Genomic DNA, 27,806 nt, shown 5'->3' on the forward strand with positions numbered 1-27,806 from the left:
TGATGGCAAGAACTTGAGATGAAAAGAAGAAGCCCTCGGCGCAGCCGCAGCGGTCGGCATGTAACACATATTAGCGCCTACAGGACTGCATGAATACTCAGGCCCGCCACAAGGGGGGGGGGGGGGGGATACTGGGTCCCTGGTACCGGGGCCCGTGTTCCCGTGAAAAGCCACTACGAATTCACATGCAACCCTTGTTTCGTAAGAAAAAGTGAAAAATTTACCCTAAAAATTTCGCAAAAGGTGAATAGATTTTCACACGCTGGGGCACTGTAGAATTCTTCTTAAATTTTCAAAGAAGTATACTTCTTGGAAAATTTCTATCTATTTTCAAGATTTTCAGTACAGAGGGATATTTTTAGTAACTGCGTTTCATTTTCTTCCGTCGTCAGATGCTAAGAGTCTCCAGTCTGGGCATCCTCGACTTCAATGGCTCATGGCTCAACTCCCTTGCCATAGACAAACAAAGGCGGAGTCTAGGGGGGCCTGGCCCTCATAGAACTGAAAATAGTATCATATGCCCCCCCCCAAAAAAAAAAAAAAAAAAAAAAAAATTTAGATGTTTTGAATGCAACAATTCGCAAGTACTTTGTACTGAAAGTAAAAAAAAAAACATAATTATTCCGCAGTTATTGATGGAAAAATTCCTCATGGAAGCTTCAAATGCGTCCGATTAGTCGTATAAATTCAAAATTTCTCGGGAGATGCCCCTCGGACCCCCCCCCCCCCCCCCCCCCGTGCATGGGGCCCGGACCTTAAAACTGGTACCAGGGCCCGAGATTACCCGAGATGGGATGTGGCGGGCCTGTGAATACTGCACGCACTGCGTCAAACACGGTGCGGTCAGCAGCGGTCGGCGTGAAACGCATAGCGCCTACAAGACTGCATGAATACTTCACGCATTGCGTCAAACACAGTGCGTTCAGCAGCAATCGGCGTGAAACGCATAGCGCCTACAAGACTGAAGGATTACTTCACGCATTGCGCCGAACACAGTGCGTTCAGCGCGCGCGGTGGAAGTTAAAATTATTAAACCACATTTATGTTTGTTCTTTCATAATTTTTTCCTTCATTTTTCATAAATGGAAGGCCTTGTCCACACAGATGGGTTTACGGAACTTAACTTTCGCGCAAAGTTCCGTGGACTTTTGCTAATATAGTGTTGACAGGGCTCTCGCAAAAAAATGTGTCCAATACGAGTAAACGCGTCTTATGCACCCCTCTCCCTCCGGCACATTTACTTGATGGTTTTTATTGATGTTTCAAAACGAATGAGAAGGGGGCGGCAAAATACAGGCGGCCGATGGGCGGCAAGTAGGTAAATCATGCCCTGCTAGGATGCAGTCAGAAATGAGAATTCGAGTAGTTTTTGATTGAAAAAATTATAGTCCTTGACCATTAGCACCATGGAGTGTGCTGATGTATAAAACATCCCCATACCAGTGCATAACTTTTTGACAAGTTACTCAAGTAGTCACTTTACTAGAGGGAGCTTCAAGACTCAAGCCCTAAATAACTGCCTGAGGGAGCAGGTTCGGTCCCAAAAAGTGCGAAGGATAAAAGAAAAAAAGAAAAAGAAAATACTTTTGCAGTCTGTTTTATTAACAATTCAATAAAATTTTTCAAGCAAGAGGGATGCAATACGATAATGAATTAGATCCTTGATAGGAATATAACAGTGATACAGGAGCAACTTACAATACAGAAATAATAACGAAGAGTGATTTAACTAGCCTTTACAGAGTGAGGCGAGGAAAGGAAAAGGGGGAATGACAGTTAACAGAAAAACAAATTACGAATCAGGTGCTGTATTACATGGCTTAAAACTCGCATCAGATAACTTGGCAGTTGTTTATTTCCGACTATCATGCACAGAATAAAAATTTAGCAGCATTCTTTCAGAGGAAGGAATTGGTTTCCGGTATCTGAGCACAGTGTCAGCACGGCATCCTATTCATTCTTAGTCAACCCACGATTGCTACTGGAAGGCAACAGTGCAGTCACTAGCAAACGGAAATTAATGGACTGCTAACTTATTGGACACAAGCTCTATTAACCAACAGCACCACTTCCAGGGGCACATTATTTTGATTGCAGGTCTGTATTCTTATGAGGAATGGCAAGGGATGAAATGTGACCAAAAAAGGAGATAAAGAGGAAAATATAAACGCCCAGAGATTTCTTGTACGTCGGAGGAGAAGAAATTTTAAACGTTAAATACCTTGATAATTTAGACAAAACTTCATCAAGATCAAATTTTAAGGTTTCAAACATTATGAAATAACAAAGAAAACCTAGTGACATAACATGCAGGAGGAGAGGGTGAGGAAGGAAAGATGGCTCTCCGAGAGCATCATATCTATTTGGGGGGGGGGGGGGGGGGGTTACCATACTGCTCAGTTTTTACAACTTCTTTGGCGAATATTTTATTCGCTGTTGAACATAGAAAAATGAAGCAAATTGTGGTTTGGTGAGGCTGAACTTTTCCAGTTGGGATACAGCATTTTCCAAAAATTGTTACATCCATAAAATAGTCACTTTAAGAGAAGGAACTAACTATATAACTGTGAAATTTAAGAGACATTGATTATTCAGATGTTTCAAAAGTTATAGGTCCACTTTTCAACTTATCATAGAATTCGTTATAATGATAAATTTTAAAAAAGAAAGAACTGTGGTGCAAGTTCCATCAACAGGAAGAGTGTATGCAGAACTACCTCTTAATCAAAGTAAAACATTGTTCTTTCAGCAAAGAGAGGATAGAGGTATGTGCAGTCAAGTCTATCGAAGGCATCCACTTTTTATGCTACACCACTCAAAAATCTAGGTAATCAGGAATTACACTTTGATAGCCTTATACAGCCTTTATATGTACACATTAATATAATCTGGAATCAAATTAATTTCCACGTTCATCGAAACTTTCACTGCTGAAAATACCAGCTCACTACCCTACAACCCTGTTGGACACTAAGAGACATTACTTGTTAGTGTTGGAGAGGAGGGTCTGAATTTGGGTGCCTTACAATAAAGGGTTTGTAGTAGATTACCTTAGACAGAAGTAATGAGAGGCATTGAGTTCATTGGGTTTTTGATATTGCTTGCTGGTGCAGCTAATCATATGGTATAAAATGCACTTGAGAAAAACCTATTGATAAAACACAGATTATTGCACTGAGTAAGCTAGATACTGTGAAGTGTTAAGCCAGTCACCTTGAGATATCCTGAAACCATAACTGGTAAAAAAGTTTAGGGAAATATTAGATTTCAATGAAAATTATTTCTTCCTTAATTGTTTTAAGGGCGAAGAAAAAAGGTATCAAGGGTTTTATACAGCAGTTACACTAACTCATAAGTAGTTTGCAGTGTAGAAAAGTTATTTCTAATTAACCTTGGTAGTATTCAATTTGCGGAATTCTCGTTGAGAGTTTTTCCTGCTAAAATGTAATTACATTTTTAGTCTATGCCGGATCATCTGGGTTCTGTGTATGCGTAAAAATTATGTATACTTTCTGATATAAAAAGACTATGTACACATTGCTAAAGTCACGGATAAGTGACTTAAGAGCAGAATATTAAGAAAAAAGGAGAGAAAAAAACAATAGATAAAATGAAAGAAAGGATAGAGACAACTTGAAGCTATGTGAGCCCTGATGAATCACTCTTCTTAGATTAGAAATTTTCATGAGATAAAGAGGTCAAAAGTTTCCATGAGATAGCTATGCTCCTTCCAAAAGCAGTTAGCACCTCTTCTTTTGCTACTCTTTTTCGTTTCTGCTTTAGAATAGGATGTAGCTCTACATAGGAAAAAAGTCAGAAAAAAAATTTACAGGAGCAATGTCACACGTTTTTTGACAAATTGCATTAGATCAATCACTGCTAATTATAAATCATGTTAAAATGAACTTTAACAGTTGATTTGCAAACTCTTCAATGGGAGTGTTTTCAAAATGAAATTTTGGCGTGGGGATGAGTGAAGAGTAGACACATAAAGAGTGGTTACATTATTCCGAAACCTTGTCTTCATAACTTTAAAAAAAAACTCAACCTTCTTCTGTGTTTCTCTTCCTGCAAAGCTCAACAGCTAGCTGATGAGCCAACAATAGATTTTATCAACAACTCTGGCGGACGGTACTGAGCATGGAATTTTCTAGAGCCTGGCCATGCCCCCACTAAATTGAGGTGTGTTGTTCCAATGTCCTACTGATAGGTAGCGCTAGCAATAGCACACACTAAAAATGATCCACGATTTAATTACAAGACAACTGAATAATTCTGACTGACTAAATACTATCAAATGACCATGTCCCTTCCCCACCCTGTTGACTCAAAGGAATCGTTAGGGTATTTGAATGGCATAATCATCCACGGCCACAAATATGGATTTTTAAGTGTCCTTAAAAACCCACCACCACTGGGGATTGAACGCAGAACCTCAGTGTTGGCAGCAAACTGCCTTAACTACTTCAATATCGAGACTGACTTATCGATAACATACAATCAGCATGGTATATTTTGTTACATTAAAAAGTAATTTAGTAATAAAAAAGAGGAATATTTCATGCAAATGTACACATACACGAGCAATGCTCCAAATTCTAATTGTTCAATATACATATACATATAAAAAAGGAACTTCAATATAGCTTAAGAGAGACAAAGTGTCAAGTGCTGAGGTTGTTTGAACAATTTATAGAGGTTTGCAAGAAAATAACTTCGGACCGTGACTTTTCAACATCACAGAAGCCCTTATAAAATTTCTGAATGCTATCAAACAAACTTCTCGGTAAAAAAGAAAATGATATTGATGAAAAACAGAGGAATGCAACATTAAAAATTGGGTATGCTTAGGGAATTTTGAACTGTGAATGAACTTACATGTGTAATATTGAGTAAGTGCGTAGAAAGGAGGGAATCTTTTAGAGGTTTTTGTTAGAGTTTAGTTAGGGGGATCTTTAACAGTTTCATAAAGACAGAATTAGTGCTGTCAAGACTAATGTGTCGGTTGATAGGACCAACCGCGAGTATACTGTCAACACTAACCACAATGTTCAGTGAGGTAACGCAGCAACCAATTCAAGATACTCTTAACTTGGTCACTGAGTTGTTTAACAATGTGCATATAATTACGAGCTCATTATCAAGGAATCACTTGAGCATTTATAGTCAATGTGGAGACATTTGGGGGGGGGGGATTTGTTTTTCCATCATATTATATTACTCAAAATGACTAGTAAACCCAAGTTTCCAGCATAATATATTTGCAACTAAATACCAGCGCAAAACCATACAATCGTAGCAATCAAAATAAAAAGAGAGGGGTTGTTCTGTGGTTTCTGGTGAATTTAAATACATAATCGTTGGGTCTTCCCTGTACTAAATGCAAGATGTAGAGATAAATAGAAAATACAAACAGCAATGAATAAAAAGTGGAGATTACATTTACAGATGATTGAATGAAATACCTATCTCCTAATGGAACGGACTGACATTTAAAAGTTACGCTTTAAAAAATGTTGGAAATGTAATTTACAGTTTCTGCACTTAGGAGGGGATTTTCGATGTACAGATTTACAAAATTCTTCATCAATTGCAAAATTCAACAAATTAAACACCGTAAAAATATCAGTGCATTTCAAATATTATAGCGTAACAAAAAATTGTAGCGAAGAACATATACCTACAAGTTATATTTCTACATATTTGATTATGATAGGCTGAATACTAATAGATTCATTACATTTTCATAGTTTAAGTGAAATGAGACAAAATTGTAGAGATTCACTCGATTTGACAGAAGTAAGATAGGCATAGGGTTCCAAAACTCGGATCTACAGATTAAATGAAATTCTGAATAAAACCTAGATCTCAGTAGACTTTTGACTAAATTGAAATTTCAAATTTTATCATTTTTTGTTTTCTGATTTCTTTCAGTGCCCTGAAGATTTTCAGCCTTGATTTTGAAATCTCAACACTCATTAGTGATAAAGATTCATGAAATGCAGAGCTGTGTTACGTTGTAAAGTATGCATTCAGAGCACATAAAAGGTTCAGTGTGAAATCCAGGCTTAATTGGACTAAGTTAAGCAGAAAGGAACCAACCCACATTTTGGGAAAAATTGAGTTATGAGTGGTTTTGAACTCAACCACTGCTCTACTATCTATCGCCAAAAATTCAAAGTTTTTGTTGGAGCAAATTTTTCAGAAATTGAACTTGAAGTTTATCTTTTACATTGAGTCTTATGCAGGAGCCAAACTTTAAACCTCTTTTTCTCGGTTTGATCCAGATGTGGCTTGGTTCCTTTCTGTTTAACTCCGTCCGATTCAAAAGACAAGTAATTTTGATCTGAATAAGGTGCATCACTAATTTTGACAAAGTTACACTGACTTTCAAACTTTCCTAAAAGATACAACGATGGAAAATATTTTGACTTCTCTTTCGCCGTGGAGAGCAGGTGAGGTGCTCACTTCTTTATCAAAGTTGAAAAATAGTGGTGCAATAAAAATACATGAAAGGTGATAGTTACAATTCTGAAGTACTTGGCAGCTTAACATGGAAGGTCAATGATGAAAATGGAGAGACTATATTAATGCATTTGAGCAATGTAGAATAAAGTCATTAGTTTCCACTCCAGAGATTAGGAGGCGTGACCGTTGTTTCATAAAGTGTTTTTTTTTTCTGAAAATAATTATGATTGGTATGCATTACAGTCAAACCCCATTTTTCAGCTCGTCAAAATTGTTACAAGTCGGACAGTGGTAGGAAAACCATTGCCAACTACAGACACCTACCTTATTTATTAAATTCAAAATTTAATTTTGACTGTTATGTCGTACTGTCAGTACTTGGCAATGTACATAATATCACTTAAAAATCAACTTTGAATGAAGAAAGAGTGATTTTTCAAATTGCACATTCATGAAACTCTCAACATTGCTATAAGAAATTCAAGAAATTTATTATTTCTAAAATCAGTTATTTTTTTTCCAGATTGAAATGAGTGAAAAAAATATTGGTAAAATAGACACAACCATCTTGGCTGTTATGCGCAATCCCCAATTTTTGCTGGAACTGTCTAATAGCTTATCATCAAATGTAACAAATGGTGTTTCTTCCGATACAACTGCTTCAACAGGGATTCTCCAGCCTCTAACCCTTGCACCTGCTGCGTTACTGCCACCCTCGCAATGCCTCGGCACCTCCGTGATACCCAGACCCAACTTTTTATTTGACCTATCAAATCGCTTATCAACTATAACAGCACCAAATGGTATGCCTTTAAATACAACCCCTCAAACAGGGATTCTCAGACGACCAATCCTTCCACCTGCTGCACCACCGCCACCCTCAAAATACCTCAGCACCTCCCTGTTTGGGAAAAGGGGCCCCTCTTCCTCATTTCACCGTTTACAACTTGGTGATAAAAAAAACCAAAAACGATCCTAGTCCTCGATCTTTTTTTCACCGTAATATACTTCTTCTCACTTCAAGTAACTCATTTCTTCCAATGAAGAAGTCTGATGAATCTATGTTCAGAAAGAGAAAATTATTTGTTGAAGGGGTGAGTTTCAATTAAAGTGATACTCATGAGAAAATTAAGCAAACCATCTATGATCAATTTCCAGCTTTAAATCGACAGGTCCATATTACTATACTGGTCAAAAGTTTTTTGCCCCCGATAACACCTGGGTTTGACTATATTTATAATTCATTGTTTGTCTCAATCAACCTTAGGTCTGACCCTGGACCTATTTGTTACACCTGGGTTCGACGAAATGGCCCTGGTCAAACATAGGTTTGACTGTAAAACGGGGTTAGACTATAACAAATCTATTAATTTAACAGTCTTCTTTTTAATAATGAAGTCTTTTTCATTCTTGTTTCATTATTTACAGACATGTAGAGGCACGCAAACATTCAACAGAGAAAGGGTGGATTAATAATTAATACAAAATCTAGAAGTAAATACACCTTGAGGTACAAAAAAGGATGGATCAAGAGTTTTGAAACTTTTTCTCTTTTCTACATTGTAACATAATGCACAATTTTTCTGAAACTTTATCGGCACTATGAACACTTTTTTTTCCATAAATTGAAATTTTTTCAAAAACCGATTTAAATTAATCAATTTAATAAACCGATTTAAATAACCAATTTTTCTCTCTGCGCTCCAATGTTAATTTAAAAGAGTTCCAGTATCTTAGGAACTAATTAGTAACCTTTACCTTTTGAAAAGAGGGAGATGGTGAACATTTGAAATAAAGCAGGTGACGCTTGGTATCTTTACCGAAAAATTTACAAAACATATTTCCTTAGCATATTATGGCAATTTCTACAGATCGGTGATCTGAGATCACTTGCAGTTTCAGCATTTATTTAAATCTCAACTTGAAAATCTGAATTTTACTTAGTTTGAGATGAACTCTGGAGTGGAAACCTTGATTACAGACTACATAGCTAGGATTGATAGTTAGGAAATGGTACAAACTTCATACAGGGGACATAAATCAACATTAGTATAAGTATACAGGGTACACAGTGCAGGAAGGGGTAAATATTCTCAAGATTCATCACAGACTTAAAAAAGGAAGTAAATAGAGACAGAAAAGGGGAGGTCTATCTAAAGGGAACGTTGAATCTGATAAAGAAATTATTATAAAATAAAGAGACAAGAATAAAACCAAAAGAAAGGAAAATTTTAAGTATGGCAATTGACATATTCAATGATAATGACGCTCGAATGCTCAGAGACGGCAAACACTTTCAATGTTTTTCCAAACAAAATGATTACTAGGATCAGACTTTCCGTTCATACCGATTAACTCAAAGTAGCATCAGTCATGAATTGAGCTTCAGTTCACTGACTGCAAGAAAAACTTCTGAGAAATTCATGCATTTTCGGCAAACATGGGCCACATGAAAATTATTTCCTTCACTTTCAGAGAACTAAATATAATCCTAGAACATGAGATTCAAAATTTAAAAGCAGATAAAATTAATTTTGCGAAGATGCTCACAACTGGTCGAAGACAAAAGGGCGTAGCACTTGTGAGTGAAAGCACAGAGGAGAATTAAAGCCACAATGGCACTGTGCGTTTGTGTGTATAAAAGAGCACTGAAATCCATGCACAGCAAATAGAACTTTGGTTTCAAGTTGTTCTATATATTTAAGTCTATTTAACATAATCTATTAGACTAATCATAGAGTCTTTGTTGCGCAACTCATCATGGAATTGCTGGTGGAAAACGTGAATTGTAAAATCCGCGTTATTTTTCGTATTTTTGCCAATGTAAAAGAATCAACTGTAAATATTTATCAGAAGCTATTTATTCAGTATTGCGGGACAGGTATGAGTCATCAAATTGCTCTTAAATAGTGGAGTCTCTTTTCGGAATCAGGCATCACAAACATTCGTATGGAGCCAATCTGTGAAAAAAAAGATGGTGTTTATTTGGTAATAGCTATTTCAAGCATTGTGCTCATCCTCAGATCAGTGCTTGATATGCTTAGGCTAGCTGTTGTATAATAAACATCACCAATTTCGTTGCAGATTAGCCCAACAAGAAAAAAAAGTTTTTTATGAAAACGAAACCGAAAAAATTAATAAACATTTCAATCAACTGTACAGACACCCACTTATGCTATATGAGCCGCTTCTGCAATTAGTGCTGTTAGCAACATTTTTGAAGAATGCTGGCGGTATTGACAAGTGACGAATTGTTTTGACTCTAAGTACTAAATTTGAAAATTTCCGCACTCAAAGACTTTTACCAGAAAAGCTAAAATAGCAGAGATTGTGTTTCAAAGGACTTCTTGTTTAGTGGACCACACTTAACATAAATCTGTGCTTTTTAAAACTCATGTGGAAACAGGAATACGCCCTTACGTTGGAGTGGCAACAATATTTTATATAAAAATTGATTTTCTTGCAAACCGCAATTCCACATTTGAAAAACTTGACCTTTTTGAAAATCTTTGGATAAAAGAGTCAAGTGCTTTTTACAGACTTGATTTTTCATTTTCAGTTCCTGACAAATGACCATGTTAATTTTTGGATGACCCTTGCATGTGTTGCTTCAGATTGGGGTGAGAACAAGCTTATCTAACAATGCTTGGTCCCCAAATGAAACACTTTAAAGCAAGCTTGAAAAATGGAATGAATGGTCAGTTCTGATGTTTTCATAGTCAAAAAGAGAGAGCAAAAGCTTGAGACCAATAAAACAATAATAATACCTAATTTCTTCAAATTTAGCCTTTGGGAAACATGTGAGTTGCCATAATTTTGGTGGGTAAAAACAAGCACCATGAGTTTTCAATAATTTGCATTCTAGTAGCACTTTTGGCCAAAGTCTTTTCACAGAGAGAGTTGAGGCACTTCAAAAGAGCTAAAATATTAAATAAGTAGAAAATTTACCTCTCACTTTGCTTCGGTGTAAAATAAGTGGTAAATTCTTTTCTACATCTTTATTTTGAAAACATCAAGTACCAAGCGTGTCATTTTAATAAACAAAATAGCTTCATACAAAACTTAAAGCGATTAAAGGTAGTTTGCATAAAAGAAAAGGTAGTAGCTTGCTTTGTGCATGGAGCAATTAAATATTTATGTAATATGAATTTATTTCTTTCTCTGTGCTGAAAGCAGTATCAATATGAAGCTCAGACATTGTTACTAGGTTAAAATCATGAGGTTTTGACCAAATTTTTTTCTTTTTTTGGCTGCTTATCTAATTTGAAAAGAAGAATGACAAAAACCTTTGCAGAGAATGAAATAAAATTAGCATCTCATAAAAAAAATTCAGCAATTGAGAAGACTGATCCTTCAGCAACTGCTGATTATAATCTTACTACTTAATGCCCTCAAATTGAATCAGAGTCTAACTCAATTTTTTTTAGACTCTGAAAGATGCCCATTTTGCTGAGTACAGCAGTACAAGCTCCTAGCAAAAATACAAACTCAAGAGATTCATGAAAACACATTTGCTGCAAATGCTTATCAGCAAAGCAGCAATTTTGGATTTTCAAGAACTCAATAAGTAAAAGATGAATGGATAGGTGAACAAAAAGAAGTAATCTTTGAATTTTGATTGAGGTTAAAGGAGTGAAACAAGAGGGTTTTTGGATCTGATGCACTGACTTGCGAATGCATGCAGAAAATCTGAGCACAAAAAATAAGGCAGGTGAAGCCTGCTGTAAGCCAGAATTTAGCTGCGCATCCCTTGCAAGCAAAGCAACAGGTGCTGAGGACGAGTAGAACTGCTTTGTATGAAGGTAGCATCTGCAAGACATCAGCGTTCCTCCTTCGATTTAGTCGATACCACAGCCTTTGTCAATAGTCAACCAAGACAGACAAATGCAGTAGGATACTAGGAAATAACCTGAATTGGCAAGTAAGCCAAAAACCGGAATGGGTAAAGTGAGCACTGTGCCGAACTTCGAGAGCCGTTTTCTCAATTTGAGAAAAAGTGAAATGCCCTTTTAGTTAAACACAGTGGTGCCAGCCAAGTTCGCCAGTTTTATCACCCAATGATCAGTCCTTGTGTCTGTGAAAAAAATGAAAGAACCATGCGCCTGGCTACACCTAGGCCAAGAAAAAATTATTTAAAGTCTCAACTCTCCCTATATAAACTTTGGTCCACTTAAACGACCACACTGGCCGCGAAAATGCCTTTCTGAGCGTAAATATACCTGAGAAAACTGGTGATTTTGTGTCATCACAATTGAGTGACAAAATAAGAGCTCTGGCTGCGTCAACAGGGTTTGAGCAAATTTTCTCCATCCATAGGATATTATAATTGATTAACTAGCAATTGCGCAAAGTTTATCGGTACCTTACTAAAACAAAATATCACCAATTGTCATTTAGGTTGTGCAAACACAGTCTAGGTACCTCTGCTCTTCTTGGATCCTAGCAAAGCAGTCTGCAGCATAATGAAACTGAAAAAGAAAAAAAACTTCAATCAATAGCTGTTTTAAGAAGAAGAAAAAAAAAACTTGGTTATTTTATTTTTAAGTTATGTAGGGAGCATGAATGATGCACTTAAATCCAACAGCTTCCGGCCCCATACAGAGAAAATTAAAACTTAAAATAGCTATATCTCAAAAAGGTGCTTATTGAATAGCAAACTTGGAATCATCATAACAGCTGTTCAGATTGACATTTTTAGAGGTTTTTGAGCCCAATTTTTAGAGATCATAAATTACTCCTCTGGGCAAAAGTACCAATAGTTTAGTTTTAAGTTACTTAAAAAGAAGATTCCCTTTCTTCTGGATCCTCACTAAGGACTATGCACATTACCAAGCCATTTAGCACCAGCTAAAGTTCGATATTATTTAATATAATGTTCCTTGAAACCTCCTAACGTGATGAGTTTATAAAATTGAACTTTCTATGGGACAATGTTGAGAAAAGCAAGATTGAAAAGTGAATTTTGTGACCTTCCCTTATACATTTTCTAGAGGAGATGTGGGACTATTGCTGTGTGTCTGTGTGTGGACACTACACTGCACGCTATCATTTTGAGAAATTTGATTCTTTTCTTACATTTTATCTTCCTAGCCAGGGAGCAGACAAAAGCTCTCCTTGATCACCAATCAAATGTTGCAATGTTGCTCCTGAAATGTTTCACTTAAAAATATTGAAAAATTCACTTTACAGCTCTGGTTTTCTTGAGATTGGTGCATGGAGAGTTCTTTGTGTTCAGGAGGTCTGAGAAACATCATATCAAATAGCATTGAAATTTTGCCGGAGTCACATTTTTTGGTAATATCTGCTTCCGCCCTTAGAAACCTTTCCTTTCATTTGTAAGTGTACATAGTGTGGATTAAGCAGAAAACTGTTGATATAGGTACATATGTGCAAGAGACATGCATTGGTATACTGTTGTGCTAAGAAAGAGTGCTGGATGAGCCTTGGGACATTGCCAAACTTCCTACGCCAAATCATGGATTTCCGAGAAGATTTGAAAGTATTTTTTCACAAATTTGATCTTGAACACCTCAAATCAATGAAAAAAATATTCATGATTCTTCACGAAAATTAGTGTCTTTTGAGCATAAATATGTCAACATTCGATTGTTCATACAGCGTTTTTCCTTGGTCTGGCAGTGCACCCCATGTAATGCTGATTACATTTTAGAAACAAAATGGGTAGTTTTTCCTTCAATTTTGTTGGTGTACATTTAGGGTTTCAAAAATGAAAGTTGATAAAAGATGAGCGATATAAGAGAGAACTTACATATGGCGTGTAAACTTTGACCCAGCGTAGACCCTTCGTCTTCCTTTCATACTGAAAAGAGAATGACATTGCTTCTTCATCCACTTCCCATGTTTGAACATCATTCCATGCTATTTCTACCACTTGATCCTTGAAAGAAAAATTATAAAATCAGTAAAAAATAAATATAAAAATGTATCTGATTTCTAGTGAAGTATTAATTAAAGAAGAGTACAGAAACTAAATTATCATGTATTGAGAAAACATGAGAAAACCATACTCTTCAGAGAGAGTCATACAAAATTGGTCAGTGGTGAAGGTCGTTTGAATTGGTCTCAAATGAAAGTTTAAAATAAGGTAAGACTCTGGTGAAAACTTTGTGATGAGTAAATAAATCATCATGGAGATAGTGAAGCAAAAAGTTGCCACTTTCAACCTTGATTGAGGCATTGAGTGCAGAGAGGGCACTTATGCGGAGCTGCCCTAAGAAAAAAGACAAAATGGTCTTAAAGGTTCACTAAATTATTCTGAAGTTCCATCTGCAACCAAAAAGGAAACTGGTTACTATTAGATTATCAATTAATGATATTTACCTCTTCTGTGCCATCTTCTTTGCAAGCTACTAATCGGAGGGCCTCAAAACCAATACAAATCATTACATGACCTTCTTTTCTTGAATCACAGCTACAATGAGGAAATACAACTTCGCCATATCCTGGTAATTGTCTTGCTAGTCGTAAATACTGAAAACAGATAAAAATATTATACAGGTTGACAATATGTAATTATCTTAGGGGAATCTGCAATTGAATTTCATGACTTTCACAGATTTCTATTAATTAGGCATATATAATAAAATAAAATTCATTACAATGGGCAAGACTTGGTTGCCATGCACAGAGCATGCTGTAAACAATGTTTTCTGAGGAATTAAAGTTTCTGCCGATGTTTCAGATCTTAAAATTCCTCATTTTTTTGTGAGGAATTAAAATCTCTCCGTACTTTTGAGGTCTGTAAATTTTAGAAAACAAACTTATAATTTCATATGACTGGACAAAACACTTTACTCTCTTGCTTCACAGAGAAAAAATGACCCAACTTCCGAACAGAATAAAATTAATAGGATGAAAGTAACTATGCCAGCGTATAGGGACCAGCGGCACTGACTTTCCCACTGGACCCTCGTTGGTTATTTGGCTAGTTCATTCTTGCTCAACTTTACTGCGATAAATATGAAATGTTTGAAAAAAAAATTCCTGTAAATAAAGCTTTTTTTCCGTGTTTTTACAATCCTTTTTACTCAGAGTAACATCTTGACCCTTCATTTGGCATAAAAATAAAAAAAAACAGTTTAGGTAAAAAAAAAAATATTACAGGCATCTTTCTTGCAACGCTGTGAATCAAGACCATGGTATAAGATAGGCATAGAGTCAAAAATAAAAATGTATACCCATCAACCTATTGATGAGAGGCCAAAACTTTGAATACTTTAACCTTTTGTAGGAAAGAACCCAATTTTAAACAAAAATTTGCTCACTTCATGTTTCCTAGATGCATCCTGCAGGGCTTTTAACTGGTACAACTTATCATCAGCTTTGATATGACCTCTGTCCACTGAGTCGATAGTCATCCAAAAGATATACAAAGTCGCTAGGTCGTCTGCTGTGCAAAGGCTCAGTTCCACAGATGGAGAAAAGAGCCATCGTCTGATACAAAGACAGCTTGCACTTGCAGTGCTATAATTGCCGATGTAGAGCTGGTGTGGCATTTCTGTTGGTTTCAGTTTACGTTCTGAAAAATGTGTATAGAGAAATTTTATAACATAGACATGGCGTAAAAAGATGGAGAACTTTTTAGGTGAAGACTCGTGTGATTAAAGCCTCAAATTTAAATTCCTTGAGTTTGAATTCCGCACAGAAAACATGACTGATCATGGGGAAAAAAACCTTAGAGTATAGAGGGAAATTTTGATTGTCACTTGGAGCCAAGAGATCTGATTTCTTTCTAGTTTCCCAAAGAATACTTTAGAAGCTTTGATTCAAGTTCACACCAACAGAGGACATCAAGCTGCATTATAATCTGACACTAAACAGAATAGAACATGGTAGATTAAATCATTACTTAACTTTTTCTCAAAATTATGATTTTCTAGCGCACACGTCCAGGGATGGATTTACGTTTTTGGCGCCCTGCGCAGATATTTTCGAGGCGCCCTCCTTGCACGTCCCTCCACCCCCGCCCGCGCATTTCCCAACCTGACGGTCTTCTTTGGTTACTACGTGCTACCTATAAGTAACTAAATACGACTTTTTCGAGTGGGTGAATGATTCTGGGGCAAAAACCAAAACCAGGTACCTGTTACTGTTACTGTTAACTACGAAACTAAGAGAAAGTTTGACCCTTTAAGTCTAGGGTCAGGTCATTTAAAAGATGGAACGCAATACAATCAATCAACAATCAGAGTTTCTGAACTTTCGACGCAATTCTCAATTTTTGGAGTTTGAAAAAAAAACCCAAAATCTGGCGCCCTGTGCAGCTGCACCGATGCACCATAGGTAAATCCAGCCCTGCACACGTCATTTACTGTAACTCCGATAAGAATTGAGATTAATGGGCACTTTTCGTGCAAAAATGTACATGAAAGACTCCTCCAGAAATGGTACTGATGGATTAATTTTGAGTTGAGCAGGACTTTTGGTATCCTTTTCTATTAACAGTCACAATATGAATTGTTTGAGAGAATGACCAAATTCTGTGCCTTAAGTAGTTCTTGGTGAGAGGACATAGGAACATTTTGAGTATATCTTATAAATAACTATCTATTGTATCTATCGTTTAAGCTACCAAGTTATTTTTGCACCTCATTTATAGAATAGGATTGAAAAAACTATCCACTGGAATATCATCTTTGGCTTACTGACTTCGCAAATTTCTGATCAAGAGGGAAATATTTGACCGAAAACCTAGAGCAAATTTCATGTTAACAATTCCAACGACAACAAAAGTTTGACAGAAAAGACTTACCAAAATTATATTCTACTATTTCGAATAGATAAAAATAACAAGCTGTGGTTTTGGACATCTCAATTTTATTGACAACCTGATTGTACACTTCTTCAGCATTGGAATTTTTCCTCACATTTACTACAATTACTTCCCTATCAGGTAAGAGTACTTTCAAATCCACTGGAATATTATTCCCCTGAAAAAAAGAAGATAATTCTCTCTGTTAATTAACGTTAAGTTCCTGGCAAAAAGGAGAGAGTGCGCTGGGAAGAGAGCATCTGCTCATCACCCATGATTGAAAAGCCAAAGAAAAACAAAAAATTATCACTTTTAAAATGAAGGAGCAGCAAATTTATGTCAGTCTTAGCAGTAAAATTGTAAATCTGGCCTACTCTGCTTAACTAGTGAACCCAACATGTAGCATTGCAAATCACTGAGATTCATTGCAATCACATTATGTCCGAATAAAGACATTTTAGCATTAATTATATCTAAATTCCCATAACTGTAAATTGCTCATTTTTCTCATCTACAGTGGTCTGCCCTTATTTTTCAGGTTTTATATTTATGCTGTTCTGTAGGACTAGCAAATAGCTCGTACTTGAGTTTTCTTATGCTCTGGCTACTACCCAGCAATATCAACTTAGGATTGTAGCAACCAGTATATACTGAAGAAAAAAAATGCACCCCTGAAAGATAGACTGAAAAAACTCACGAGATGATCATCAGAATCTGTGAGAAAGTCTTGCATGATGTCACTTTCTGCTATTACACGAACAGCGCAGACTTTTTCTAGGTACAATTCTAGTCCACGTCGTCTTGAGTCTAACTGCTGGTCACTTAACCTGGCAACAAAATTATGATTCATCAATAAGTAAAAATTTTTAAGGGTCTTTAAAATCTTAAAGTCACTAACAAAATGAGAGAGAAAATTAATGAATGTGTATTTTACTTATCTGGAACATGCATGGTCAAAAAGTTCATAGAAAAGCAAGACTACACCGTATTTGGGTTAAATAAACGCAAAATCTATAGAATAAAGACGGATATATTGTGTTCACTTGTACACTTGTGAATTTATGATATCATTTAGTTTAACACTGTTATTGATTCTTTAATTCATGTTAATTTTTAATTTATCAGGTGGAGAAACGAACAATATTTTTGACCTTCTTATTCTCTTCACCTCTTTTTTCTCAAACCCTTTGAAGTAAAACTAGGGTCTGCATGACCGATATGTAAGGAGTAACATCGAAGACTTAATCATACAAGGTTACCAGGTCAGAACTTACATGAAAGGCCATTTTCCAGGCATTTTTGGGAAATTGAAACCTACAAATTCTTTCTTTAAATTTGAGTGCAAATTAAAAAATTCTCGATATCTTCTTGAGCATAAATGACGACCTGCCATGTAGATGTTGAAAACCTGAAAATACAAGACAGAAATTAGTGAACTTTAGGTACTTTCACACTTTGCTTTCTTAAGTCGGAACTGGTAAAAAAAAGGGGTGTATTCTGTCTGTGAATCTAGAATAAAGAGCCAAGTAGCTTTGACCTCTAGACAAATATTCATGCTCTCGAATTAAAATATTTCCATTTTAATATTGATGGATTTCTGATTAAATAAAACGTAAAAATTATCACCGGACAGTTTTAACATTGTTGAGTGACATTGTCCATACATAGTTTTGAGAATTGAGCATTTTCAACCTTCATTATAGACAATCTAAGGCAATGCGTCATGGATAAAATTAGTGGAAAACAGGTTCAATATGGCTGAGATAATGTGAAAGCGGTTCCAGCCAAGAAAGGAAAGAAGTATCTTAGTGCTGTATATAATAGCTTGATCAGCAGAGATTTTTAATCTACATGCCACTCATGCGTATACCAATTCCAATTTTATTTTTTAAGATTTCTCTACCCTGAGGTGAGAATTTGAATTGGAGTGTGTGAGACATAGGTGCTGAGTTTAAAAATAAAAAGTTTGTAAAATTTGTTTTATTGGAAAAAGATATCTAATGAGACAACAAGGGTACAGCTTACTGTGTATCTCAATTCAAACTGACATAGGTAACTTTTAAATTTTTGACGAGGTGCAAAAACCAATTTTAATGAAGTTGCGTGATAATCTACAATCTACAAAATGAAGTTATTCTTTCGATTGGTGCTATGAGATGAGTTAATGGCTAACTTGGTTTTAAGAATGGAGCACCAGTATGGGCCCTTTTCTAATAGCATGGGAAATATGAAAAAGAGGATGGAAACTGCACTTACCACATATTTTTCTCCATTTTTTTCCAGGCAATGATAATCAGGTACAGAAATTGGTAGAGAGCGTTTTTCACTATAATCAATATAAGTATAACCAGAATGATCTTCTGAGGGTTCTAGTCTTTCAGCCTCCTATTACCAACAAGGAAAATATGTTCAAATTATAGTTACAGAAAATTTTTTTCCATTTATGCAGCTTAGCATCCACACATTGGAAGGTTTTCAATCTGAATCTGAATATTGTCACCCCTTCCCATTTCCCACAGAATACCTGACATTAGGAATATGATTTGAAACACCCGTGAATTTAAATCCTCAGCGACTCTCATGCTTTGAAAACTCTCTTGTTTTCTCTTCGTTCTTGGATTGACACCTCTTCTGGGACCATGTTAGATCTCTTCTGTTTGTTCATCTTTTACCTGATTCTACCAAGTCATTGCGAACCAGCAAATTTTAAAAATAAAAGGTATGGTCTTAGAGAAGAGCAAAGAAAGTGTCAGTTTAAGGCACCAATGCCCGGATTTTTGAGGGTACTTATTGTACCCTAATGAATTCAAGTGTCTTCCCAGGTTCTAGGCTGGGCACTATACAGTAAATTATGGTGTCCTGGTTTTCTTTCATTCCACAAGTGCCAATGCTCAAGATGGCCCTTAGGCACAACAGACTTATTCTTTCGGGGATTTCTTCAGTGGCCAGGTGGGACAGTTCTGCCAGGGGTGCATGGGTGAGGTTACCGTTGAAGAGTACCTCAAGGCCACCTACCAAGGGATATAATGCATGGGAGTCAAGTCACTCCCACTTGAAACTAGTTGCGCTTGTGTTTGAAACAAGTAAAATAGATGGCTGGGGTAAGTTTTAATTCCATAAAGAAAGATAATAGGTGCTAAGAGGTAATAACCTATTGAATTAGTTATAGAGTACATAGGGTCGTAATGTAAATGGAAGAGCAGGCGCCATGTTCTGCTTGACGAGTTTCGAGCCAGGTATGTGGGATGGGAATATGTATCGAAAAAGTGACCCGGCGTCATACAGGAGCCTCAGAATTCGGGACCAGGAAAATGCTTAAAAATGGCGCCAGCTCTCCCACTTACATTACGACTCTAAGTACTCTACAGAATAAGTTTGAATTGGGCATTATGCAACCATAGCAAAAGTTTTGTAATGTTTTCATACTTTGAATCATTATACCATACTTCGTGATTACTAACCTGTGGTGTTACAGAGATGACTTTCAAAGTTAGAACATCTCCACCAGATTTTATCAGATCAACAACTTGCTTGTGAGTGGCTCCTTCCACGCTAACACCATTCCTGAAAAAGACAGAAAAATCAATATTAAATTTTTCCATTAGGTGGAACCATTAGCATTTCATGGTTTTTGGAAATTTGGTTACTACACGAAACTTTGATGAAAAAATTTGGGAGATCTAACTTCATTATTAGAAAACTTTCACAGATTGACAAACAAGTTGTAACAACTACCTATAAGGTTCTGATTTTGAAGGAGTTGCATTGCAGATTGCGAAAGCAGGTCTCAAAAACCAAGAAGACAAAATAATAATATTCCAATTAAAGATATTTTTAGTAATTGAGCAACCAAAGATAATAAAATTTCGCAAGAATGATGATACTTTGCCAAATTTACTGTCTTTCATTTTTGATTTCATAAATGTCTTTAAACTCAACAATAGAACTAACAACCAAAGGGCTACAAAAAAGTTCTCAATATTCTTCTTAATTCATAACTCTAGACTTTATAGTTACCTGAATGTTTCATTCTGCACGGAAAAATGATAAAAATTGTGTTGTAGTTTTGCAAATGCATACATGATAGCCAGCAAAATTATTGATTCATAACAAGAAATATCAATTTCAAACAATTTTTGCTGAATTGAAAATGTGTGACTAGAATAAGTAGGAGGAGCAAACACACTGATACTTTGACTTTGTCAAAATTAAAACCATATATAATTTTTGGACAGTAATCTTATCTTGCTGACCTATCTAAATCACTGTGTCAATACAGGTATCAAAATTAGAACTTTCACTTAGAATGTACATTCCTCTTTAGACCAAAGGTCAAGGTGAGATTCAAAACTGATTTTTCAAAGTGACTCTTCAGAGGGCAATTATATGAGTAAGATAATATGAAAAATAATGGTTTATCTATTTACTATAGTGGGTAATTTTTAAGGACTTGGAAGAGAAACCGCTAGCCTTTTCTTGTGAAGAAAAAAACTAAACGACTAGCTTGGCATCGGTTGTTACCTATGTCAGTAATTGGCAATGCCTACACTTCTAAACCAGGGTCAACAATTCAACTGTGAAGAATGATAGGATTGCTAGGTATCAGAAATATTGACAGAGATGTTTTGACAATGGTACCTGGGCATTAGTGGGACAGTTCTGAAAAAAGGATAGCGCAGTTGATAACTATCCTATCTGCATGCATTATTCGACTGATTTTCCATTACCAATGCAAAAAGTTGTAAATGTGATTAAGTAACTTAGGTGGCTGTAAAATTACTGCCTCCTTTCTAACAAGCAACATCCAGCGGCAGTTCACAGATGCGCCACTTAAGTATTAGAAAATCATCTCACTAAAATCTGAGTCAGTGGAGTTGACAATGAGAACTGTGCATGAAGTTTCCAATGAGAATCCACACTTCACAAACTACACAGTCTGCGTGATAAAGGTGAATATCAAAATTTGTTCGGAAGGAAATTGGATCAACACCGTTAGCAACTCTGTCATTGAGAGATCAAATGCTTAATACACACGCAATTTTAAACAGTCTTGCTTGCCACGGCTAATTGTTTGATTTGAGTGTTTTTTCGCGATAACACTGATTATTTGGGTCCAATTCCTTGAGGAGTTTTAGGGATCAAATTTTTTATGGCTGGTTACGGTATTACACCGAAGTTCAATGGAAGGTTTGATTGAGTGGGTTGAGTGAAAAAGGGGATTTAAGCTACGGGTGAGACGAAATGAAAGACTTACACTTCTAAAATCCTGTCACCGCGAATAATTCCAGCTTTTTCAGCCGCTCCACCTTCTAGAACGGCGCTGACATGCTGAAGGGGCGCGTACAGTTCACCTCCTATACTACGGAGCTGACCACCCTCGCTCACTTGACCACGAACGTTGAAGCCGAACCCAGTTTCCGTTTTACGGATAGTAACTAATCGTGGTCCTTGTTTTTCTTCACTGATTCGCACTTTATTAAATCTCGAAATAGTGCCGACGTCGGCCATGATCGGTCGAGGAAACCCAGCGCGAATCACTAAATCACTGATGAGACTGCCATGAACAAGAACTGCCGTAATCAGTAATCACTTCACTTCGGGTAGACAAAACACCAAAAAACACAAACACGGAGGCAGCTCTGCCAGATTTACAACGATCTACTGTCGATTGGACAATTTGATTGAAATAAGTGGAAAACTTCCTCCGCTCTTTGCTGTATCACTTTTTTGTCGAGAACGTTGAGAAGCTGACAATGAGATAACACAGGGACTTGGGTTGTTTACGAAAACACGGTAAATGTCGCTCGAATAAAGTGTTATCGTCACGCCGACGTCTTTCAGCAAAATCAAAAAAATTCACGAGCGCTGCTCATAATTTCTTGGAAATTTCAGGGATTAATTTCAATTAAAATTGAAATATTTTGTGAAAGTTCCAAAAGAATCTGAGAATTCGTTTTTTCTGCTTATTCCGTAAAAATTCAGAGAAAAAATTGGACAAGTTTGGGAAATTTGGCAAATAAAATGTAAACAAGTCAACAATGCTTTGCCCCGAATTTACACCAACGATCAGGAAAACTTAGGTCATTTCAACAACAACAACGCAAACAAACAAAAGCACACAAGCTTATCAAAGTCTAATCAAAGTATTCAAAGTTGACGAAGTATCACATTTTTTTTCCTGCGAAACGGTACTACTGTGACAGTGGCAATTTTAAATGCTGATAACCTAGTTGTAGAGCGTCATGGCAAATCCTGCTGTGGAAGTCATCGAAGAAGATGCCGCAGACCTGCAGTTTCCGAAAGGTTTGTCTTTCAGCATTCTTTCAGATTTAAGGATTTTAACTCAAGTGCGAACTTAAACAATCATGAAAAATTCACTGATTATGTAGGAGTGAACTGTGCAACGTTCCTTCGATAACGCCTGTTCAGAATGACATACTCTGCCTCAAGAGCTCATGCATTGTATGTTGAGACAAACGTCAATCTCTGATAAGCTCTGAATTAGCATCACCAAACAGGATGATGCATGCAGTCAGATGGCTTTACTGATGAATGTTGCCATTTACAATACTTTGACGTTCGGCTCAATTTACGACGTGCAAGCTCTAACATGTGCAAAAGCTTCAGACTTAGAAGTACATATCGATAATGAAACTCCCAAACCACGTTTCTTGTTTATGGTGTTCAAAAATCTCCGCTCCCATTTTATTGTTGAAAGGAGAATAAATCTACAGTATCCCTTTAAAGTTTTTCCAGGATTTGCTTTTTGCAGACAAGAACAGCATTCAAAAATATGAAGTACGACAGGAAGTCTGAAATGCCCCAAACCAAGATACGTGGCATGCATAGAGTACAATAGAGCCACAATGTACTGGAGTGCCAATGAAGTCAATCCATGAGCGGGCCATACCGAACCTCTTGTTTACCGGAAAGTGGGAACCGTTCGGCATTTTTTAACAAGGCGGCTTATGGGAGAATCGCGGGCTGCGAGTGGTTTTCGCGATTTCTTCATTCAAATCAATCATTATTCCTGCGAATTTTGGCAAATTGTGTTCATTGAAGTCATAGCAAATTAAAAAATGTACATCACTCTTGGTATTTGTGAAATAAATTTTATACCTGCATTTTCTAAGCAAAGACCAGAGCTTGGACCCCATTTATACGACATCGCCAGTCGCTGCACACTAGTCAAAGGAGTACTGGACAAAACAGCCTCAAAAAGTGACTTCATTGGCGCTCTAGAACATTGCAACTCTATTGTGCTCCATGGTGGTACAAGAGTTTCACCTCTGATAAAGAGTATGGGTAAAAATACGCTTCTGAGGCATGGACAAAAATCAAAACTTCAGTGTCTTTGTACTTATGTCTGAGTTGGTGGATGAGTCCATGGATCAGGGCATCGCAATGGACTTTACACGAAATACCAAGCAATTTGTTGCCAGCTAAAGTTTTATATTATTTAATACAATGTTCCTTACATTCTTTTGATCAGGATGAGCTCTTAGAATCAAACTATTCATTTGTCATTGTTGAGAAAAGCTGAGCTGAAAAAGGAATTTGTAAGCATTCTCTTGTGCGTCACAAATCACTCCATGGTACTAAATCTTTGCAACCATATTTTTAGTAACATTCTGATGAACCAGTTTCTTTTCAGGATGCAGATTATTTCTTTCTTTTCCAAATGATAATAAGTACTCGCGAAATTTTTGTGATTTTAACATTTTTCCTTTGAATTTCCAGAGTTTGAAAATGCAGAAACCCTGTTAATATCAGAAGTTCACATGTTATTGGAGCATAGGAAAGTACAGAATGAAAATCAGGAAGATGAACAAGAATTTTCCGATGTCTTTAACAAAACTTTGACCTACACAAACCGCTTTAGAAAATTTAAGAACACAGATGTCATTCACTCTGTCAGGAGGTAATTTTCAGTCCTTTTTTTCATACCACAGAAAAGTGTTTCCTTCTAGTAACCAGTATCACTGATGGGCTTTTGGCCAAAGTCAGCAATACACTATTAAATATATCAGAAGCTGCATACCAAAATTTAACACTGAAGAAAAACATGGAAAAAGCCTCGAAAATATTATTGAAAAACCGGAAAAAGATGAAAGTGTCAGATAAGTACTTTGTCATTTTAATATCAGATTCAAGGATTTACACATTATTGGTACATGCATCATCATTGAGGCCAAGTCTACATGGTTGGTTGTCTAATGCGACAGCAGTTAAAAGAGAACCAAATCTCCTGGAGTGGTCTAATTAACTTGTCTTTTTAAAATCGTTGCAGATTCACCAGTTCTGTAACAAAAGAGTTTACGTTGGTCCTCTGTTTTTCAACTTTTTTTGTTTTTATTCATTAAAAATATCGTAACTACTTACTACAAGATCTCTTTGCCTTGTTTGTATCTACTTGAATTAAATTTACATAAGTTTAAAAAAACCACAAAGTAACTATAAATAATAAGATAACTAGGTGATCTTCTTTCATAACTAATAAGTTGCATTAGAACCTGCTGGAGGCTGAATGTAATACTCTATATACTATATACTGAATAGTTTTTAAGGTGAATCCAGGCTTGGAACTTCGCGATTTGGCCACTACGTTGCGCTGCTCAAAATAGCCGCATATATTTGCGAAAATAATAAAAACCGTAATACATATTCAAGATTGGAGATCCAGGGGATATAGCTACATATTTGAGGAACACTTAGTAAAAAAATCTTCTCAAAATTCCCAAAAATAAAGACTTAACGTAATCCCCATTGCGGCAATGGGAGAGAGAGAGACAGAACATGAGGGAACCCGTTGCGTGCTCGGCTGCTGCCGCTGAGCTGAAAGTTTTAGCCGTACTTTCTATGCGCTGGTAATTCTAATTGCCAGTATTTTTGGCTCAAAAAATCAAGCAAACAATAATCTATATCTTGTGGATCTGCTTTTTGTAATCTGAACAATATTATTTCAGTAATCGTCGGAGGAAAATGAAATTGTCAGAGGTGACTGGTGGCGCTATCTCTAATCTTAAATTATCCCTAATCGAACCCTGGATTCACCTTAAGGAAAGCCTTAATGGATAATCATTTTAACCTAAGTATGTACATTTTTTTACAGTGAACTGATAACAGAGAAGAAACTACAAATCACAGAAAGTACAATTTCCCTCCCCTTACATTTGGACCACAAAGCGGCCATTCTAATTTACAGTTTATCAAATCAAGCAGAGCTGATATTAGTTTAAAATAATGTTTCTAAAACTTTTTGTGGGTTCCAGCCTTTTACAGGTCAAGAAATTGCACAAATTTGAAGTAGCTGCTCTAGCCAATTTATGTCCTGAAACACCTGAAGAAGCGAAAGCCGTAATTCCAAGGTAAGGGTCAGTTAAATATCAGGAGCAAGTTCTTCCATAGTGCATGCTGGCTAATCCAAAGCCTTTAAATTGAGAAGCCCATTAGTACAAAAAAAAAGCCACTCTTTGTGGGAAAATCTTTATTTTTTCTTTTAAACAAAAAAAAAGTATGTATTTGTCTCCCGTTATTGATTCGAAATTTTGAGACTCCAATTTGGGGGTAAATCAACTCAGCAATTCAAAATAGCTGGACCATAATGCTTTGTATTTCAACAATATCGCTTGCTTTGTAATTCAAACTAGCAGAACTGGATACTATATTGTTTTAAAAGGTTTTGGTGGCTCAATTTTTTAAGATTAGTGAAATCAGGAAACAGAATGATTGAACTCTGGTTTGCATCGGCATAGATCCACATTAAAGTCAATTTTTTGCTCCTGAACACAAGTAGTACACTTCAGCCTTTATAGGCCAACGTGAAATGAAGAATCTCAGAGTGTTAAAGGGGAAATTGAATCCATTGAAATAGGTTTGTAAATTTATAAAGCAATTGACTATTCTCTTTCAAATTAGACAGCTTACTAATAATAGATCTCTTCAAGTAGAATTTTCTTTGAAACTACTCTTTACAGTTCGAAATACTACTATTCCAAAACCTTTTGATTCAAAAACAATTCTTCACCCTTCCAATTTCAAATGAGCATGCACTATACTTACAATTTACGACCTCAGGATAAAAATTTTGTCATATAACTGGTGTATGTTTATTTCGAGGCATAGATGAGCTGGAGAGGGGCATTCTTAAATGCTAAAGGACTAGCTGGGGCCCATCAGTCTGAAAATTGAAACTTAAGAGTTCTGAGGATATGTTGTGGTGGTTACTTTAATTGTCATACAAACTTACTCTGTTGAAGCTTGTTTCCCTAATTCAAGTTCTCTTCTCAGGATTCCCCAGGGTTTTGCAGTGAACATTCTAGTTGTTGCTCCACTCTTTTAGGTAACAGTAATCGTCATCAGGGTTAAAATTTCTACTTCTGTTCTGCTGTTGAAAAAAACTGCTCAATACAATCTATATTTTTGAAATTTCGATGTTAAAGCCTATTAGTGCAGTGAAGTATTCACAGGAAATCATAAACAATTATATTACTCACTTACCTTTCTTTTTGAAGGTGAGGGAATTTTACAAAATTCCGTGTAACTCAATTTCTTTTTACTTGGACATTTCAAATTATCTTTGAAATGTAATTAATATCTTAGAAAACCTCATACCTAACTTCTCTGTTTTCTTTCCCACCTCTAGTTTGGAAGGTCGGTTTGAAGATGAAGAACTAAGGGTGATCCTGGATGACATCCAAACCAAAAGGAGTTTACAGTACTAAGAAAGTTAGTCTCCTCATCTTCTGGAGTTTTTTACTTTTTTTACCTCAATACTTTTCATGATGCGGCTGTAAAATTTTAATTTTTTATCTTAAAAATGTAGCTTCTAAGTTTCCTTTTTTTTTCTTCTGAATGTTATTAAATAAAGATTGGATTTTCAAAATACGGTTCTTAGAGTTCTTCATCGGCAGTAGGTTTGTTCCTCTTCATTGGCTTCGTCTTTTTCATTCAAATTAATGGTGGTGCAGCCAACCTCCACTTCCGTAGGAGAATGCAATAATTCATTAGGTAGTGAAAATCACATTTTTTGAGCAATATGGTTTATACGTTTCTGGATCTAGGGTTTTGCAGTAATTAGTGTCATGATTGACAAATATACCTTTCCTTCTTTTTTCCTTGAGTTTTCTTAGTGGTCTCAAAAATTTTGTTGACACTACCAAAAATTCTGAGGTCCGATAAAGTTGATGTATTGTTGCAACCAAGTTCAGCTGGCGTTTAGATTATAACTTTGAAAGGACGTTGGTTCTATAGATAGGCTGATGTCAAACGAACTTGATCCCACAGTTCTCTTCTGTGACCTGAGTCGAATAGGAGTGTTTGTGATTTCTCTTTAAGATATCTGTTTAATCCCCCTGGCTTTCCATTAAACTGCAAAGTGTAGAGAACACTGTAGTCAGGCTGAATGCAACAGTAAAAGTTGAATAAATCGATTTTTCCCCAGTTGAAGCTATGGTAAAGAATCAATCATTAAGGTGTTCGCTACAACACCCTGTTTATCGATCCTATTCCACGGGTTTAAGTGGCAGATCAATCGATATATGGCAAAGCACGCCATGCCACTGGC

At 36.2% G+C, this 27,806-nt stretch overlaps 2 protein-coding genes across 2 annotated transcripts; one reads left to right on the top strand and one right to left on the bottom strand.

The window, feature by feature from the left end:
• Positions 1-1,581: 1,581 nt before the first annotated feature.
• Snx27 (sorting nexin 27) lies at positions 1,582-21,921 on the bottom strand. Its single transcript, XM_019057523.2, has 10 exons — positions 21,495-21,921; positions 19,702-19,804; positions 18,497-18,625; positions 17,515-17,648; positions 16,938-17,067; positions 16,241-16,418; positions 14,754-15,007; positions 13,810-13,959; positions 13,238-13,366; positions 1,582-11,936 (listed from the first exon to the last, which is right to left on the bottom strand). Exons 1-10 carry the CDS (start codon positions 21,746-21,748, stop codon positions 11,862-11,864), a joined length of 1,536 nt encoding a protein of 511 aa, XP_018913068.1. The 5' UTR covers positions 21,749-21,921; the 3' UTR covers positions 1,582-11,861.
• Positions 21,922-22,331: 410 nt separating this feature from the next.
• Positions 22,332-27,127, top strand: Polr2D (RNA polymerase II subunit D). The gene is made up of 4 exons (XM_019057196.2): positions 22,332-22,543; positions 23,981-24,161; positions 25,513-25,608; positions 26,886-27,127. The coding sequence occupies exons 1-4, from the start codon at positions 22,483-22,485 to the stop codon at positions 26,962-26,964; spliced, it is 417 nt and encodes a 138-aa protein (XP_018912741.1). The 5' UTR covers positions 22,332-22,482; the 3' UTR covers positions 26,965-27,127.
• The last annotated feature ends 679 nt before the right edge of the window (positions 27,128-27,806 follow it).

Source organism: Bemisia tabaci, chromosome 1 (assembly GCF_918797505.1).
Source record: "Bemisia tabaci chromosome 1, PGI_BMITA_v3".
NCBI lineage: Eukaryota > Metazoa > Arthropoda > Insecta > Hemiptera > Aleyrodidae > Bemisia > Bemisia tabaci.

Excerpts from the sequence above, each read along its gene's own strand:
- Snx27 (XM_019057523.2), bottom strand. The coding sequence starts at position 21,748 with ATGGCCGACGTCGGCACTATTTCGAGATTTAATAAAGTGCGAATCAGT. Across the intron at positions 18,626-19,701 it reads TCATCTCTGTAACACCACAG|GAGGCTGAAAGACTAGAACC; the intron begins GTTAGTAATCAC and ends TGTTGGTAATAG. Across the intron at positions 17,649-18,496 it reads AAAATGGAGAAAAATATGTG|GTTTTCAACATCTACATGGC; the intron begins GTAAGTGCAGTT and ends TTGTATTTTCAG.
- Polr2D (XM_019057196.2), top strand. The coding sequence starts at position 22,483 with ATGGCAAATCCTGCTGTGGAAGTCATCGAAGAAGATGCCGCAGACCTG. Across the intron at positions 24,162-25,512 it reads GTCATTCACTCTGTCAGGAG|CCTTTTACAGGTCAAGAAAT; the intron begins GTAATTTTCAGT and ends TGTGGGTTCCAG. Across the intron at positions 25,609-26,885 it reads GCGAAAGCCGTAATTCCAAG|TTTGGAAGGTCGGTTTGAAG; the intron begins GTAAGGGTCAGT and ends TCCCACCTCTAG.